General features: G+C 44.5%; 1 protein-coding gene across 5 annotated transcripts in view; it reads left to right on the forward strand.

Moving 5' to 3' along the window:
* The first annotated feature begins 1,202 nt into the window (after positions 1 to 1,202).
* The window catches only part of plxna3 (plexin A3), a 226,275-nt gene continuing 207,824 nt past the window's right edge, over positions 1,203 to 19,653 (forward strand). For all 5 annotated transcript variants that reach the window (XM_052481722.1, XM_052481723.1, XM_052481724.1 and 2 more), the window contains exons 1-3: positions 1,203 to 1,403; positions 11,208 to 12,479; positions 13,675 to 13,857. In XM_052481722.1, the coding sequence (XP_052337682.1) occupies positions 11,295 to 12,479; positions 13,675 to 13,857 (1,368 nt within the window). In that variant the 5' untranslated portion in view covers positions 1,203 to 1,403; positions 11,208 to 11,294. The remainder of the gene's footprint in view (positions 1,404 to 11,207; positions 12,480 to 13,674; positions 13,858 to 19,653) is intronic.

Below are 19,653 nucleotides of genomic sequence, written 5' to 3' on the forward strand. Positions count from 1 at the left end.
GTTTACAGTGACACTGTTTTGATATTGTCCCCAAGCATCCTGTCTCTTGTTTGAAATGTCTGTTTTTACAATATCTGTAACGGCGTTCTTCGTTTGTTGAAAGAGAGTCGGACCGAAATGCAGCGTGGTGGTTACTCATGTCTTTAATGAAAGAATTGCGGTACATGAAATAACTGATACAAATACAAAACAACAAAACGGAACGTGAAACCTAATTACAGCCTATCTGGTGAAACTACACAGAGACAGGAACAATCACCCACGAAATACAAAGTGAAACCCAGGCTACCTAAATACGGTTCCCCATCAGAGACAACAAGAATCACCTGACTCTGATTGAGAACCGCCTCAGGCAGCCAAGCCTATACTAGACACACCCCTAATCAACCACAATCCCAATGCCTACAAAAACCCCAATTCGACAATACAATAACCCCATGTTACACCCTGGCCTGAACAAATCATTAAAGAAAACACAAAATACTAAGACCAAGGCGTGACAATATCCAACTACATATCCTTTAATATTGGTTTTATATTGAGGAATAAACATTAGGTTTATGAAATTGAAACCTACTTATTTCTGTCTTAACATCTATAACTTATCAGGTTATGACTTCAAGGAACTTTCTGTTCTTCATTAAAATAAATATGTCAATCATATTAGCAATTTTTTTTTTATTCCGAATAGTAGCAGATCTATAACGTTAATTCAGATCTCTTGGAACGGGAAGGTGTGCGGTTTATAAACGTTTATAACGGTTTTATTGCATGTTTTAATAACAAAGTGACGATTATGTCCACGTGAGGGAGTTTAGATTTTTTATTTTTTATTTTGCAACATATTTAACTTTCACATTTTTCTCTTCCTTATTTTGTATCAAACATCTCTATCCGCCTTGAAAATCCAGCCTTCTCTCTAACATCTGGGTTTGGTAGAAAAATACTCGATTATGGGTGAGCCTTTTCCAACTACTATTAGGGTAGATTTAAGCGCATGCCAAATGTGATCATATATAATCATTATTCAAAAACACCAAATGTGAAGACAAAACGGTATTGTAATTAAATCAATGTAATAATGCATTAATAACTTAATGTAGCAATTATATTTGATCTTATTCTATGGTTTAGTGAGCAATAATGAGTTTGAATCCCCTTGTTGAAAGTGGTACGTTCCATAAAGGGATAGCTACCCAGCCTTGCTCATCCAGGAGAAAATAAGACCGTTCCTAATGTGTAGAGAGTGCCATGCGATTCAAGCAGTGACTGTTCTGTTGGTTTATTTCGAGGATTTTCCGCAGAATTATAACTAATTAACACATAATTATAGGCCTATATGATAACCGCGGGAAAAAGAACTGCACGTGGTTGTGGATGTAACTGTTGCACTTTAAGTACAGGTAGGTCCACGAGCCTGTGTTTCGTTACTGATCTCATTTTACGATGCTGCTGAAACATAGTGGCTAGCGTTTGAATCCGAAGCATGCTTTTTAAACCATGACTGGGCTTTATAAGACTTTTAAAACATCATGCAGTTTGTATACTGAAAGTGTCGATAACACACTAATAAGCAATAGTCAGTAGGACTGCATGCTTTAGTTGTATAATGCTTTTAGAAAGGGTGCATGAGGTCTTTGGCTGGATATGTAAGCAGCATAGTGTGATGCAAGGAGCCGCCGCCGCTCCTTTCAGAACAAAGCCAAAGGGGCGTTAAAAACATTAGTTATCTGATGGAAAAACAGACCCATTTGCATTTGTGATCATTTCATTTAACATGTGAACGCCCTGGTCTTCATACATAGTTCTTTTTTTTTTTTTTGCCAAACGAAACGTTAATTATATTCCTCCATGTGCATCTATCTGATAACATCATGGATATTTTCCTAGAGTTTATTAAACCAAAACACAGACAGTAGACTAACTATCATGTAGGTTGATTGTCAACATTAACGTTTATCTTGGCAGATGAATGTTATCAAATGGACTAAAATAGTCTTCCAAGCAGGTCCTAACGTTACCAATTGGATTACTCTGGCTGCTTCACGAACAGGGTGTATTCGGCTCCGGGTTGTTTTCACATATAGGCTACCGTATGACACATCTGTAACAGCTCCGGTGAAATATTGTCACGTGACCTCACGTTTTTATCAGAAAAATATGCATATGAATTAGAAACATATTCCATTCTGTGACTAATTATCATGTAATAGTGTACCCATTGCTTGTGATGTCCTTCTCAATAATTAAGACAACGGATTTCTTCATAATGCAATTTCAAATCACGTAGCCTATTTTATCCCAATGGAGTATTGATGGTTTCATAAGGGAGGAAACTGCAGGTGATACAATGTGTATCTTCACAACAATGAAGAGTATAGCCAAAGTTGGCAACAATGATATTTAAATAACAGGTTAAACGGAGATTGCATTTTACACAGGGTCAACACACGGGCAGCCCTGCACACGTGTCACAAAACATTTGTCTCTTGTCTGATGTCTGGTTGTCTTTGTTGTTATCATGGCAGCATAATGTACGTTTCCAGACTAATCACGATAGTTTGAGATTATTAGGGAAATAAACTAATGTAGGGACAACCTTTCACCCTCACTTAACCCCCCCCCCCATATGAATGAGGGATTTAGCCTATTCCCACAGGTTAAAGCACTAACAGCTGTATCTGCAGCATTCATGAATGGGAAAATTGGTTGTGGAAAAAAAGGCTATGGAACCCCTAATACACTAAATTGTTTACCTCAAAACCTATTGTCTCAGCTATATCAGAGAGCAGATATGGCCAGCCAGGTCAGGCATGGGATCTTGAAATCACAGGAGCAAGATTCCACCCTGCATTTGTCATTGTATAAGCTTACAAAGGGGCATTAAGAGTTTCATGATATCATTGACTGAGTAAGTGTCCAGGCTGAGTTGGTCAGGGACAGTCATAGACATTGGTAATCACTGAGCAATAGCTTCTGTCTACAAGCCGTTTGTCAGTTTAATGTCATCCTCTCCATTGTCTGCTGCTGCTCTGCCATGAAGGTAACACACTTAGCTTTTATCTTTAATGACATCTGTCTTTTCCCCCCTCGGCAGGTGATTTCTGTCCCCCTCTTCCCAAAGGTAATGGGGGAGGTTTTTAATGGATACACCCTCTAGACGAGGTTACATATGATAGGTTACATGTAGAGTAGAAACACATTGAGTTTATTTATTGTTGAATAAAGGTTAAAACATGTTTTATTATAACGTGAACCTCATGTGTTGAGGCTCATGCTCACAGTTTTATCTTGGCCATTGTAATGGATAAAGTAATGCTACCCATTCATTAATTGTCTGACCAAAAACCAAAGGGAGCATCCCAATGGGAACACTCTGGTTTTCCATACCACTATCTGTGGCTGTGCAATGGAATATCCATTCCATACCCATGTTGTCCCGTAGCTCAATTTGTGGTACTGTTGAATCAGCTGTGTAATAAGCTAGTTTCCCTGAAGTGGTGTTTTGTGTGAGTGGTGTTTGGTGTGAGTGGTGTTTGGTGTGAGTGGTGTTTGGTGTGGGTGGTGTTTGGTGTGAGTGGTGTTTGGTGTGAGTGGTGTTTGGTGTGAGTGGTGTTTGGTGTGAGTGGTGTTTGGTGTGAGTGGTGTTTGGTGTGGGTGGTGTTTGGTGTGGGTGGTGTTTGGTGTGAGTGGTGTTTGGTGTGGGTGGTGTTTGGTGTGGGTGGTTGGTGTGAGTGGTGTTTGGTGTGAGTGGTGTTTGGTGTGGGTGGTGTTTGGTGTGGTGGTGTTTGGTGTGAGTGGTGTTTGGTGTGGGTGGTGTTTGGTGTGAGTGGTGTGTTTGGTGTGAGTGGTGTTTGGTGTGAGTGGTGTTTGGTGTGAGTGGTGTTTGGTGTGAGTGGTGTTTGGTGTGAGTAGTGTTTGGTGTGAGTGGTGTTTGGTGTGGGTGGTGTTTTGGTGTGAGTGGTGTTTGGTGTGAGTTGTGAGTGGTGTTTGGTGTGGGTGGTGTTTGGTGTGAGTAGTGTTTGGTGTGAGTGGTGTTTGGTGTGGGTGGTGTTTGGTGTGAGTGGTGTTTGGAGATCGGTTTGCAACGCCAGGATAGTTGGTTCGATTCCCTGGAACACCCATACTCGTTTGGATAAAAGTGTCTGCTAAATGGCACATATGATTATTTATTAATTATGGACAACATTGGGCCAGTGTCTCAGCCAGGATGCCTGTTCTAATGTCTGGTGTAACAGTGGGAGAACAGAGGGAACTTCTGACCCTGGAATCATACAGAATGATAAACAGGACTAAAATAACAGGCAGAGGAAACAATCACATGACACTTAGAGTTCCTCTTTCCTCCTCTGTGATGGACTTAGCACCATTGAGATAGAACTGTTCCAGAGCTTCACAGAAACCAGAACCCAGAAGCCTGATTTAGATGTAGTCATGTGTAATGTATGCCAAGGCCAGGTGCATACTCAGATCTAGTCTTTAGTTTGGGTGGATGTTTTATCAATTCACCACATACTGTAAGTGCTAATGTACTTATTCTTAAAATAGATGCAAGCTCTATTCCTCCCAAAACATTTACATTTTTCTGGCAAAAATATAAGTTAATTATGAAAGGAAACATCTTGGTGTTCATGCCCCATCTGCAGTAGTTTACTGTATGCAGTAAGAGGCAACGTACCATTATGTGAACTAATGACTAGTGAGTGCCTTTGAAATGAAACTCTCAAATATTCTTGGTTTTCGTCATCTGTACCCATGAGTGGACAGCATCTTCAATAGGAAACAGAGCAATTCTTTTTTTTAATCATGTGCTGTTGACCCTCATTAGAGAAGTACTGGTGACAAGAGAGTGGTGTTTTCAGAGTCCTTGATTAGGTGAAATGGCGATTGCCCTGATTGCTTCTTTGTGTTCACGTTCCACAGACTCTTTCCATTCCTAACGGTTTTTCTAAAAACATGGCCCCCCTCTCATCTCCTCCTTTAAAGGAGATTGTGTTTGATGACAGTCAGCAGTAACTAGTCAGTATTTGGGGACCGAGTGGCGCAGTAGTCTAAGGCGTCACTACAGACCCGGGTTCATCCCGGGCTGTATCACAACCGGCCGCGATCGGGAGTCCCATAGGGCGGCCGGGTTAGGGCAGGGTTTGGCCGGGGTAAGCCGTTATTGTAAAAAATAATTTGTTCTCAGACTGACTTGCCTTGTTAAATAAAGGTTAAATAAATACAAACCTTTTTTTAACAGATTATTCTGATGTTCCCATCCATCTTTCATTTGATCCAACTACACTAGCAGCTAGTTGTTAATGTACATAATGGTGTAATGGAGAAAGTGAGGAGTTGGGCTGAGGCTTGAAATTGCATAACCTGAATGCGCTTGTTCATTTTTATTAAGTAATCAGAAGATTGCCATTTAATATTGGGTGTGTGATCTGTCCCGTAATAGTTTAGATGTCACGACCCAAACAAAGCCGTTGGTAGGTATTGAGTAATAGCCTAGTGAAGCTATCACATATTACAAATCGCATCACATACCCTAGGCTATGCTCCACACTAGTAAGTCTTCAGCTAAACCTTATCTCTGTCAAATGAGCTTGCTCTCGGGTGGTTAGGGGTTGCACCATATACTCGTACATGGACACGCACACACACAAACACACACACACACACACGCACTCACACACACACACACACACACACACAAACACAACACGCGCACACACACAACACACGCACACACACACACACACACACACACACACACACACACACACACACACACACACACACACACACACACACACACACACACACACACACACACACACACACACACACACACACACACACACACACACTCCCTCTCTCTCTTACTCTCTCTACTGTAAAGATTACTGAATGAACTTGAGCCTGTAAAACCTGTAATTATTCTCACTGTTCGGGCAGGGAGGTCTTATTTCCCGCTGAGGTTTCAAATGTTATTTACAGTTGTTATTTAAGTCAATCATTAGAGTCTGCTTTTTAATTCAGCTGCAACACCATCTCTGCTTTGGAATTCTGAACCTTCAGGTCGAGATTCTCTGCTAAAGGAATTCAGCTTCTACTGGCACCAGTCAGTGCTCCCCTCTCTTCTGTGGTAATGAAATCATTGTGACTGCTGCTCAATAGTAATCCACAAGTCAGGAAATGTACTACAATACAGCATTGTATTGCAATGGGCAATGACTGGGGGGTTTGCGCTGAATTTAAAGGCGGCAAGTGGCCTCGTCTATTCTATTTCTGACCATTATGAGGGCTTTCTGTAGTCACAGACATGTATGGGAAGGGTGCATACTCAAGCTTCAGAATTGCTTGTTGCTCGATTTATTTTTCCTATCGATCCCTGAGCATTTTCACAGCCGATAGATATTTTGCATGCATTGAAACCTTCTACCATTTGTTATGAAATTTAAAACAGATTTATCAAACGGCGGTTGCTAATGAGAACGTGTTGCGCTGATCTTTGCAGCCGTAATGATTCTATCCGTTTGAGGTATTCATGAAGCGTATTTCATTGTCATGAGTGGATGAAAGAAAAGCATGGGGAAATGTCTCTTTTCACACCAGACTATCACTGTCATTCTTGTCCACGTTGATCCATTCAGACCTGTGGGCACAACTGAATCATTTTCTCCATAAGGGTAATCAGTTTTGATAAAGGTGTTGATATTCCCATCTGTTATTGAATGTGGAATAAAAATGCATTAAAGGAGAGTACTGCCAGTAAAACTAAACTATATAATAAAACAAAATAAACGATGAGATGGATGATTGGATTTGTGATGAGTTCTGTGTTTTCCTGCCCTCTCTGTGACTAATACGTGAAGACTCATAATCAGTGAGGTCAGAGGCAACATGACAAAGATACTTTTGTTATTACTGAAACTCACCAAACACTGTGGACACACTAAATGAGTTGACAGGCAGAATATCAAGCAGTCCTTAGTAAGAGCTAGAGGTGTTGTCTGTCTCTGTCTGTCTCTGTTTGTCTGTCTCTGTTTGTCTGTCTCTCTCTGTCTGTCTGTCTGTCTGTCTGTCTGTCTGTCTGTCTGTCTGTCTGTCTGTCTGTCTGTCTGTCTGTCTGTCTGTCTGTCTGTGTGCTGCTAATACCTGAAACCCCAAACAGATTATTAAAGAACCATTCTTCCTGTGTTCCTACTTCCTATCCCAGTCCTAGCCCAGGCTGTTGAGGTGCCATACGGGTCTTTTCCTATCCCAGCCCTGGCCCAGGCTGTTGAGGTGCCATAAGGGTATTTTCCTATCCCAGCCCTGGCCCAGGCTGTTTGAGGTGCCATGTTTTCTATCCCAGCCCTGGCCCAGGCTGTTGAAGTGCCATAAGGGTCTTTTCCTATCCCAGCCCTGGCCCAGGCTGTTGAGGTGCCATAAGGGTCTTTTCCTATCCCAGCCCTGGCCCAGGCTGTTGAGTGCCATAAGGGTATTTTCCTATCCCAGCCCTGGCCCAGGCTGTTGAAGTGCCATAAGGGTCTTTTCCTGTCCCAGCCCTGGCCCAGGCTGTTGAGGTGCCATACGGGTCTTTTCTGTCCCAGCCCTGGCCCAGGCTGTTGAGGTGCCTGTCTATCCCAGCCCTGGCCCAGGCTGTTGAGGTATTTTCCTATCCCAGCCCTGGCCCAGGCTGTTGAAGTGCCATAAGGGTCTTTTCCTATCCCAGCCCTGGCCCAGGCTGTTGAGGTGCCATACGGGTCTTTTCCTATCCCAGTCCTAGCCCAGGCTGTTGAGGTGCCATAAGGGTCTTTTCCTATCCCAGCCCTGGCCCAGGCTGTTGAGGTGCCATAAGGGTCTTTTCCTATCCCAGCCCTGGCCCAGGCTGTTGAGGTGCAATAAGGGTATTTTCCTATCCCAGTCCTAGCCCAGGCTGTTGAGGTGCCATAAGGGTATTTTCCTATCCCAGCCCTGGCCCAGGCTGTTGAGGTGCAATAAGGGTCTTTTCCTATCCCAGCCCTGGCCCAGGCTGTTGAGGTGCCATAAGGGTCTTTTCCTGTCCCAGCCCTGGCCCAGGCTGTTGAGGTGCTAAGGGTCTTTTCTATCCCAGCCCTGGCCCAGGCTGTTGAGGTGCAATAAGGGTATTTTCCTATCCCAGCCCTGGCCCAGGCTGTTGAGGTGCCATAAGGGTCTTTTCCTATCCCAGCCCTGGCCCAGGCTGTTGAGGTGCAATAAGGGTATTTTCCTATCCCAGCCCTGGCCCAGGCTGTTGAGGTGCAATAAGGGTCTTTTCCTATCCCAGCCCTGGCCCAGGCTGTTGAGGTGCAATAAGGGTCTTTTCCTATCCCAGCCCTGGCCCAGGCTGTTGAGGTGCCATAAGGGTCTTTTCCTATCCCAGCCCTGGCCCAGGCTGTTGAGGTGCAATAAGGGTCTTTTCCTATCCCAGTCCTAGCCCAGGCTGTTGAGGTGCATAAGGGTCTTTTCCTATCCCAGCCCTGGCCCAGGCTGTTGAGGTGCCATAAGGGTCTTTTCCTATCCCAGCCCTGGCCCAGGCTGTTGAGGTGCAATAAGGGTCTTTTCCTATCCCAGTCCTAGCCCAGGCTGTTGAGGTGCCATAAGGGTCTTTTCCTATCCCAGCCCTGGCCCAGGCTGTTGAGGTGCCATAAGGGTATTTTCCTATCCCAGCCCTGGCCCAGGCTGTTGAGGTGCAATAAGGGTATTTTCCTATCCCAGTCCTAGCCCAGGCTGTTGAGGTGCCATAAGGGTATTTTCCTATCCCAGCCCTGGCCCAGGCTGTTGAGGTGCCATAAGGGTCTTTTCCTATCCCAGCCCTGGCCCAGGCTGTTGAGGTGCCATAAGGGTCTTTTCCTATCCCAGCCCTGGCCCAGGCTGTTGAGGTGCAATAAGGGTCTTTTCCTATCCCAGCCCTGGCCCAGGCTGTTGAGGTGCAATAAGGGTACTTTTCCTATCCCAGCCCTGGCCCAGGCTGTTGAGGTGCCATAAGGGTCTTTTCCTATCCCAGCCCTGGCCCAGGCTGTTGAGGGCAATAAGGGTATTTTCCTATCCCAGCCCTGGCCCAGGCTGTTGAGGTGCAATAAGGGTCTTTTCCTATCCCAGCCCTGGCCCAGGCTGTTGAGGTGCAATAAGGGTCTTTTCCTATCCCAGCCCTGGCCCAGGCTGTTGAGGTGCCATAAGGGTCTTTTCCTATCCCAGCCCTGGCCCAGGCTGTTGAGGTGCAATAAGGGTCTTTTCCTATCCCAGCCCTGGCCCAGGCTGTTGAGGTGCAATAAGGGTCTTTTCCTATCCCAGCCCTGGCCCAGGCTGTTGAGGTGCCATAAGGGTCTTTTCCTATCCCAGCCCTGGCCCAGGCTGTTGAGGTGCAATAAGGGTCTTTTCCTATCCCAGTCCTAGCCCAGGCTGTTGAGGTGCAATAAGGGTATTTTCCTATCCCAGCCCTGGCCCAGGCTGTTGAGGTGCCATAAGGGTATTTTCCTATCCCAGCCCTGGCCCAGGCTGTTGAGGTGCCATATGGGTATTTTCCTATCCCAGCCCTGGCCCAGGCTGTTGAGGTGCCATAAGGGTATTTTCCTATTCCAGCCCTGGCCCAGGCTGTTGAGGTGCCATAAGGGTATTTTCCTATCCCAGCCCTGGCCCAGGCTGTTGAGGTGCCATACGGGTATTTTCCTATCCCAGCCCTGGCCCAGGCTGTTGAGGTGCAATAAGGGTATTTTCCTATCCCAGCCCTGGCCCAGGCTGTTGAGGTGCCATAAGGGTATTTTCCTATCCCAGTCCTAGCCCAGGCTGTTGAGGTGCAATAAGGGTATTTTCCTATCCCAGCCCTGGCCCAGGCTGTTGAGGTGCCATACGGGTATTTTCCTATCCCAGCCCTGGCCCAGGCTGTTGAGGTGCAATAAGGGTATTTTCCTATCCCAGCCCTGGCCCAGGCTGTTGAGGTGCCATAAGGGTCTTTTCCTATCCCAGTCCTAGCCCAGGCTGTTGAGGTGCAATAAGGGTATTTTCCTATCCCAGCCCTGGCCCAGGCTGTTGAGGTGCCATAAGGGTCTTTTCCTATCCCAGCCCTGGCCCAGGCTGTTGAGGTGCAATAAGGGTCTTTTCCTATCCCAGTCCTAGCCCAGGCTGTTGAGGTGCCATAAGGGTCTTTTCCTATCCCAGTCCTAGCCCAGGCTGTTGAGGTGCCATAAGGGTCTTTTCCTATCCCAGCCCTGGCCCAGGCTGTTGAGGTGCCATAAGGGTCTTTTCCTATCCCAGCCCTGGCCCAGGCTGTTGAGGTGCCATAAGGGTCTTTTCCTATCCCAGCCCTGGCCCAGGCTGTTGAGGTGCCATAAGGGTCTTTTCCTATCCCAGCCCTGGCCCAGGCTGTTGAGGTGCCATAAGGGTCTTTTCCTATCCCAGCCCTGGCCCAGGCTGTTGAGGTGCAATTAGGGTCTTTTCCTATCCCAGTCCTAGCCCAGGCTGTTGAGGTGCAATAAGGGTCTTTTCCTATCCCAGTCCTAGCCCAGGCTGTTGAGGTGCAATAAGGGTCTTTTCCTATCCCAGTCCTAGCCCAGGCTGTTGAGGTGCAATAATCGTCTTTTCCTATCCCAGTCCTAGCCCAGGCTGTTGAGGTGCAATAATCGTCTTTTCCTATCCCAGTCCTAGCCCAGGCTGTTGAGGTGCCATAATGAATGGCACCTGTTGAGGTGCCATTCATTCCAGAAGCTCTGACCAGTGGGTGGGTGGGTGGGGGCGATGTCTGACCCACTGATCACTATAGCATTACCCTGTGGTCTGCTACAAATATATCGCAGCGCATCCTAATTTTCCACTGTTTGTTTGTATATTTTCTGTTGTTGTCATGTTCTCTTTTCCTAGTAGCAATACTTCCTAATTAACAAATGTGCTCAGGATTAGTGTTAGTGATGGCTATAAAGGTTTATTAGCAATCCATTGAGTGAAGGTAGTGGGACAGACAAGCCCTGGCACCAGCCCTACAATCAATACACTCCCCCAAACCTCCCTCACACTCACAGCTGTGTCAGTGGCTGACTTGCACATTTAGTCATTAATATCTCAAAATCGACTACAGTCAGGAGTTGGTGGTGGGGGGAGGGGGACACTGAAAAGTGATGAAAATTGAACGAGATTTTTCTCCATCTACTTTGAGGGGACACTACTTACTCATGTATTCAATACTGCAATCCATCCTAACCAACATGTCTTTTTCATTTCAGACATGAACCACTGAACTGAGACAGACAAAGGACTGCAATAAGCTCACGTGACGAGCTCTATTCTCCCACCACCAAAAGATCTCCATCATGACACCCAAATGGCTGGTGGTATTTGTCCTTTTTCTCCACTCTGGGACTAACAATACATTCCCCATGGTCCCGACCGAGCTCCCCCCTGAGACAGGCACCTACAGGGTCACAGACACCAGCCTGACTCATCTCACAGTGCACAGCCGGACGGGAGAGGTCTATGTGGGAGCAGTGAACCGCATCTTCAAGCTGTCTGCCAACCTAACAGAGCTGCGTTCACACATGACTGGCCCCGTGGATGACAACGCCAAATGTTACCCCCCTCCCAGCGTCCGAGCCTGTGCACATAAACTGGAGTCCTCTGACAACGTCAACAAGTTGCTGCTGGTTGATTACGCTGGCAACCGCCTGGTAGCATGTGGAAGCATCTGGCAGGGAGTGTGTCAGTTCCTGCGACTGGAGGACCTCTTCAAGCTGGGAGAGCCCCATCACCGCAAGGAGCATTACCTCTCTGGAGCCAGGGACGCTGACGGCATGGCAGGAGTGGTGGTTGACAGTGCAGAAGGGAAGTGGAAGAATGAGAAGAAGGGGGGCAGCCGTCTGTTCATTGGGGCAGCCATCGATGGCAAGTCAGAGTATTTCCCTACCCTGTCCAGCCGTAAACTGGTCACTGATGAAGAGAGTGTTAACATGTTCAGTCTGGTCTACCAGGATGAGTTTGTGTCATCACAAATCAAGATACCCTCCGACACCCTGTCCCTCTACCCGGCGTTTGACATTTACTACGTGTATGGATTCTCCAGCCGTACTTACATCTATTTCCTGACGTTGCAGCTGGACACACAGCTCACCCAGATGGATGCCACCGGTGAAAAGTTCTTCACCTCCAAGATAGTGCGGATGTGTTCCAACGACACTGAGTTCTACTCTTACGTGGAGTTCCCCCTGGGCTGCACCAAGGATGGGGTGGAGTACCGGCTGGTCCAGTCCGCCTACAAGCACCGTCCAGGTCGGATGCTGGCCCAGGCCTTGGGGCTGTCTGAGGACGAGGATGTGCTGTTTGTGGTGTTCTCCCAGGGCCAGAAGAACCGGGCCAACCCGCCTCGGGAAACAGTCCTGTGTCTCTTTACCCTGCATCAGATCAACCTGGCTATGAGGGAGAGGATCAAGTCGTGTTACCGTGGGGAGGGCAAGCTGTCCCTGCCCTGGCTGCTCAACAAGGAGCTCCCCTGCATCAACACGGTGAGTCATCACCATTTCATTTCAGTAGTTCCGCTCAAATCAAGTACTTCTATCCTGCCTCAGGCCCCAGCCCCAGAGCAGGCAATATTCTGCTGGGTTAGCATTCATATTTCATCCATACCTCATTAACTTCAATAGCCCAAATTCTCCATGAATATATTGAAACATTTAACAGGCTTGCAAACACGTTCTAGGCAAAGGATATCTTAGCCAGTCTCCACCTTATGACGCTTTGGTATTTTTACATCCAGAATCATATTTCGAGTGACTATACAACATGAAAAGTCACAGCTGATGTATACTATGTTTGATAAAAATGGAAGAATTTATATTCCAGTAAACGTTATCCGGGATAAACCGTAAGACAGAGCAGTTTATGTTGATGGAGGGTTTTCTCCTATGAAGCTGACTCCAGTCATATCACTGTACTGTGAGGCAACTCGTGAAACATACAGTGAAGTAGTGATCCATCTAAATACTGTGCAGCAGGCAGGGCATTTAAACGGATGCATCTTTAAAAGGGCACCTCTCTCAAGGATTTAAATCAAGAACAGTTGAAGAGCTGCTGCCAAAACTGTACTTATAAGATGTTCTGTCAAGGCCTGTGTATAAAGGTACATTTCCCTCCCTCCTTGTGCCCTAATGGCTGATGGCACCCCGTTAGTTTTTGGGTCGGAGCTGGGCGGATGGAGAGGAGAACTACGAGTATCAGTAGCTGACCTGGGTCCTATAAGGAAGCGGGGCATGTTTTTATTAGGAGCAACAGGGCCCCCTGTAGCTGATGCAAATCTGCTCTTGATGATGGCCTGGTTCATGGACATCATTAGCCCCTTCTCATGCGCAGAAATAGCCCTTGCCCACATCATGAGAGTGTGCGTGCCAGACTCTGGCACAGGCCTTGTTTGATATAGTTATCCTTCATAAAGGCTCAGCAACAATAATCGTTTGTTCCTCTGACACCGGCATGTTTTGAATCACTATACATGCCAAGAATTCACCGGTGCTTTTTATTACATTTCTTATCATAGTAATTGATGACATGTTCATGTTTCTTTATGTATGTTAGAGGTGTAGTGAAACTCCCAAATTCTATTTGCGTTTTGTGTATTCCAGGCCCTAAATGACTAAATAGGCTCCATTTGATCCCAACTTTGATACATTCTGAACATTGTCCCCTTCTCGTTTTGTTTTACAGCCGAAGCAGATTGGTGATGACTTCTGTGGGCTGGTGTTGAACCAACCTCTTGGGGGTCTGCGGGTGATAGAAGGGACCCCTCTCTATGACGACGGCGTGGACGGTATGGGAGCGGTAACAGCCTACACCTATGGAGATCACTCCGTGGTGTTTGTGGGAACCCGAAGTGGACGCCTCAAAAAGGTAAGGGAGACATTCTGATTCTTTCTGTTCAAATGGGCCGATCAGTTATTCCCTGGCAGCTGTGTTACAATTCTCTACACGAAGCCATACCAGGTGAAGAAGGCCTGGGGGAAAACCTGGTGCTGTAGGCAGAGATGGGATTTCACCCAACACCAACCACTTTGTCCGATTTCTTTTGCGCTGGGATTCAATATTTGTAGAACATTGCATGATACAGTACAGAATGCTTTTTTGGTCAAAAGCAGGATTGAATATTCCGTGATATTTCTAGTGGAAGCCATGAGGGTCTTTTCTCAGTTGTCTCGATAAAAGAGTTATGAAAATAAACGATATTTCTCTGGGTAGGAACTTGTTGTTGTGTAGATATGACCTTCCTGACTTGAGTTGGCGGTAGAATATGCTCAGCCTCCATCTTATTCTGAATGGATTTATTTTCGGTTGCCGCTCTGCTGGGAGTTGACACAATGTTATCATCGCGGCTCAGTCATTTAAAATAGATGAAGAACATCAGTTAGTCATTCTGGGTTGAAATGCTGGGTACCTTATATTCAATGGAAGCTTGTTTTGTCAGAATGCTGTTTTAAATCCACATGTATTTTGTTTTGAATACCACTGACCTGGATGGCACTTCATTTCTGATCAAAGTAACATCAGGGGATCTTATGACATCAACTCTATAGAAATGTTACCTTCTTATTACTCTGTTGAGTTCATTGTAGTTCAACATGTTATGCATTATAGACTTTTTGATTTCTCTACAGTACCAGTCAAAAGGTTGGACACACCTACTCATTCAAGGGTTTTTCTTGATTTTTACTATTTTCTACATTGTGGAATAATAGTGAAGACATCAGCACTATGAAATAACACATATGGAATCATGTAGTAACCAAAAAAGTGTTAAAACTAATCAAAATATATGTTTTATTTGGGATAGTTCAAAGTAGCCACCCTTTGCCTTGATGACAGCTTTGCACACTCTTGCCATACTCTCAACTACATGATTCCATATGTTATTTCATAGTTTTGATGTCTTCACTATTATTCTACAATGTAAAAAATAGTAAAAAAGAATAATAAAATAATAAAAACCCTTAAATGAGTAGGTGTGTCCAAACTAGATATTTTTCATCACACCTCCTCATGTGGATCTGTGGTTTCCATCCAGTGAACCTCAGACTGGCGTGGAGACAGAGTTGTAGTAGAGTACACAGTAATAGGTCTTTAGTTATAAGCACTAACCAATGACTTCTAGGATTCATTTAAAGACTACGATGATTTTGTCCTTTCATAACTGTCTGACATTGAAAAGTAAAAACAGTTACTGGAACACCATCTAGAAGGACTTGGAACACCATCTAGAAGGTCTTGGAATACCATCTAGAAGGACTTGGAACACCGTCTAGAAGGACTTGGAATACCATCTAGAAGGACTTGGAACCCCATCTAGAAGGACTTGGAATACCATCTAGAAGGGCTTGGAACACCATCTAGAAGGACTTGGAACACCATCTAGAAGGACTTGGAATACCATCTAGAAGGACTTGGAACACCATCTAGAAGGACTTGGAATACCATCTAGAAGGACTTGGAATACCATCTAGAAGGACTTGGAACACCATCTAGAAGGACTTGGAATACCATCTAGAAGGACTTGGAACACCATCTAGAAGGACTTGGAACACCATCTAGAAGGACTTGGAACACCATCTAGAAGGACTTGGAATACCATCTAGAAGGACTTGGAACACCATCTAGAAGGACTTGGAATACCATCTAGAAGGACTTGGAACACCATCTAGAATTTTGGACATTCTGACATAATGATAACCCCGCTGAATGTGGCGTTGCCTGGAGAGGGATACATTTGATGCTATTTCAGTCACTCTCCATTGGTTTTGTGGACAGGAGAACGCAGTTTGGCGCCCTAGCAGAGAGAATCATGGTCTACTCCCACAATGTTCTATGAAAAGAAAAACAGCCCATGACTCACCCTGCCCTCTGTGCCTACTGTTTACAACAATAACATTATACCAAATGGTGCTGCTGAGAATTGATGCCCTCACTTTCCTACTCGGCCAACTCCAAAACATCATCCCTCCCCTAGTGTTCTATTAGATTCAAACTAGTGTGTGCTATTGCTTATCTTTGACTATCGAGTCATTTAGTCTACTTTCTCGGCCTTTGAAATAAAAGCCTGAGATTGGATGAGAAGACATTTTTATAGTACAATCAGTAAGATAATGTTTTTTTTACATTTATTGGAATCAATAATCATTCTCTTATAAATGCCTCAGTCCCTGGTCCTTGTATAAGTTAAATGGGTGGTCTGTCCCAGTTAACCATTTCATATGAGAGAAATTCCATGAGATCTTGGGCAGGATGTAGAGACTGACTTAGCTACTTTTCACTTGACACAGTGATTATAATGCTTGGGACAGAAATGAATTACACCCCAGTTCTGTGTTCTTACCATCCTATTCCCAGAGCAGAAAGTAAAATGTGCTCACATACACACTGAAAAGCATGGGCTTAGTTAGAAAGTATTCTCCTTGGATAGTAGTGACGTGTTTTGTTTTCTATTCCGATTATTTATGAGGTCCCCTGTTGATAACGTATATCAATATATTCCCTACCTCCCATCTTCTTGCTTGTTGCTAAGATGACTGGGTCACAAGGCTATGTCTACAAGCCAAGTTTGGGGTATTTAGCCCATACTGATGACAGTATCTGTCAAGATGATTCAGTACCTAATATGTTTAAAAGATCTGCATTGATAATACAGAGAGATATTTAGCATCATCTCAACTGCGCATTATCCCATCTCGAGTTTTTAAGATGCTTTTTTATTTATTTGTAATAATGACAATTACAACAATACTGAATGAACACTTATTTGAACTTAATATAATACATCAATAAAAATCCATTCAGCCTCAAATAAATAATGAAAGATGTTCAATTTGGTTTAAATAATGCAAAAACAAAGTGTTGGAAAAGTAAAAGTGCAATATGTGCCATGTAAAAAAGCTAACGTTAGATAAACGAGTAATATCATCAACCATGTGTAGGTATAACTAGTGATTATGATTGATTGATTGTTTTTTATAAGATAAGTTTAATGCTAGCTAGCAACTTACCTTGGCTTCTACTGCATTCGTATAACAGGCAGGCTCCTCGTGGAGTGCAATGAGAGGCAGGTGGTTAGAGCGTTGGACTAGTTAACTGTAAGTTTGCAAGATTGCATCCCCTGAGCCGACAAGGTGAAAATCTGTTGTTCTGCCCCTAAACAAGACAGTTAACCCACCGTTCCTAAGCCGTCATTGAAAATAAGAATATGTTCTTAACTGACTTGCCTAGTTAAACAAAGGTATAAAAAAATGTATTTTTAAATCTGCAAAATCGGCTCCCAAAAATACTGATTTCCGATTGTTATGGAAACTTGAAATCGGCCCTAATTAATCGGCCATTCCGATTAATCGGTCGACCTCTAATGCAGATCATCATCATTAATTCATTAGGTGTGTAAAAACTGTAATTTGCATTATTTACTAACACAGTTGTAGGAATTGGGGATTATTTAATTTGTGAGTGGATTATGTGGTTGTGGTGCATGGATTATTGGGAAAGAAGAAGCAGGAGCCTGCAGAGGCCAAGCCCTGACAGGGAAGTCAAACATTCACACAATCTAAAAAGAGCTTATTCCCACCAGCCACTGGCTGCTTTGTTGTTAAACCCAATCTCAATAGAAACCCAATAGATTACAGTTACACTTAACAGAAAGTGGATATTGCACAGGTTTCATCCTGTGGGTGTTATGTTTTTAATGTTGTCCGGTGAAATGCTGCTCTGAGGGATAGATTGTTGTGGCCCAGTGTGGAGTATTAGACTACCTGCCATAATAGGGAGCTAGAGAATGCAGGAGGAGGCTATATAATCGCACCATATCTCCTCCCAGAATGGCTTGTTTGTTTTGGCAAGAGATCAGAGAACACAAGCCGCTTTCTGGAGCCATGCGGAAATTACCCATGAGCCCCTAGTATTTCCTGTCCCCTACCAATGTCTTTCACAGTGGCATATGTAGGAGAGAGGAACCAGCGTTAGGTCTAACTGAGAATATGAAAATAATAATAATTTTAAGTTGTGAAAACGGAGCTGAGCGCTGCTTTGAATGTATTCGTGTTGATTTCTGAGATAATACTTTGAGGCAAACACAAAGGGACATCATAATTATAAGGTTATAATTATGAGTGAACGATGATTGCATCTGATTGATTTGATTTCGCACCTGCACTCTTGTGCAGGTAATGAACAGCTGTGTCCTTGTTTGGGATTCTGTTAATTCTATTACACACTATTGTGACACCGAGCAAGATGCATTCAGCTGAAACAACTGTAATATAATCAACGGTTTGCAAAAAGCATTGAAATGTAGATAGCACAGTGGCGTTAATATAACAGTGGTTGGTTGGTATCATGCACCTCCCCATCACCACTGTGGAGGAGGCTACAGTGAGACATCTATTACTGTTGAAATAGGGAAAGGCCTTTCTGGATCACATAATCTGACTCAGCAACAGGCTGTGTATGAGACCAAGGTTGTCAGGTGTATTTTATTGCTTGTGCTGGTGTGGTGCCACTGCTGATGCTATTGTGTGTGTGGGTGTGTCTGTATGTGTGTTTCTGTATGTGTGTGTCTCTGTGTGTGCCTGTGTGTGCGTGTGCGAGCGTGTCCAACTGTGTGTGTGTGTGTGTGTGTGTGTGTGTGTGTGTGTGTGTGTGTGTGTGTGTGTGTGTGTGTGTGTGTGTGTGTGTGTGTGTGTGTGTGTGTGTGTGTGCATAAACTGTTCTAGTTTTTGAATGCTAGCCATCCTATCTCGTCTTCCAAAGGGAACTCATGCAAATCATGTTTCCAAGACAGTTTTTAATAATAATTTGTTTTAATATTAAAGCTAAAGCAATAGTTTGTTTTATTGTTGGCTTTTCATAATAGTGGAAATATTTAATAGCTGGGACTCAATAATAAATACTGCCATAAGCTGAGAATATATTGAATATATTATTAAGATTCAACATTTTACTGTAGTGGCAATCCATAGCACAGTAGTGATGGGGGGGAAAATCTATACATTTACATATTGCAATATTATTTTGGCCGATATTATCTTGATACTTTGACTCTAAGTAATTTTTTTTTTTTTTTTACATACATCATATCGGTACTTAAGTATCATAATAATATCGTATCGTGAGGTCCCTGCCAATTCCCACCCATATAGGACAGTCAGTAAGATCTGACCATCCTATAGGTTACCCCCCCTAACAGTTTATATGTACAGCAGTAGACAAGCTGTACAGGTCAGGCGTTACCTGTATGACATGGTCTGCACCCCCGTGTGTGTGTAACCTTTATTTAACTAGGCAAGTCAATGTCTCCTGTTCTATTTTCCCTGCGTCTGTCCTGAGTGGCGTCAGCCTCAAATTGGAATGGAAGCTAATTCAGCAGTATAAATCAGTGTTGGGTGAATGGGCTGTGAAGCAGGCCAGGGCCCAGATTTACGAGCCGCCCCAGCCCACGGCAGGTTTGATCGTGGGGAAATCTGTTTGCCATAAATCCCCCGGTCCAGAACAAGGCTGAGTGATGTTGGGTCTGGAGAGCAGGGGCCATTGTTCTCCATGTGTTGTTGATGCTGGAGTGTTGATGCTGGAGTGTTGATGCTGGAGTGTTGATGCTGGAGTGTTGCTGCTGGAATGTTAATGCTGGAGTGTTAATGCTGGAGTGTTGATGCTGGAGTG

Source organism: Oncorhynchus keta, chromosome 27 (assembly GCF_023373465.1).
Source record: "Oncorhynchus keta strain PuntledgeMale-10-30-2019 chromosome 27, Oket_V2, whole genome shotgun sequence".
Classification (NCBI taxonomy): Eukaryota; Metazoa; Chordata; class Actinopteri; order Salmoniformes; family Salmonidae; genus Oncorhynchus; species Oncorhynchus keta.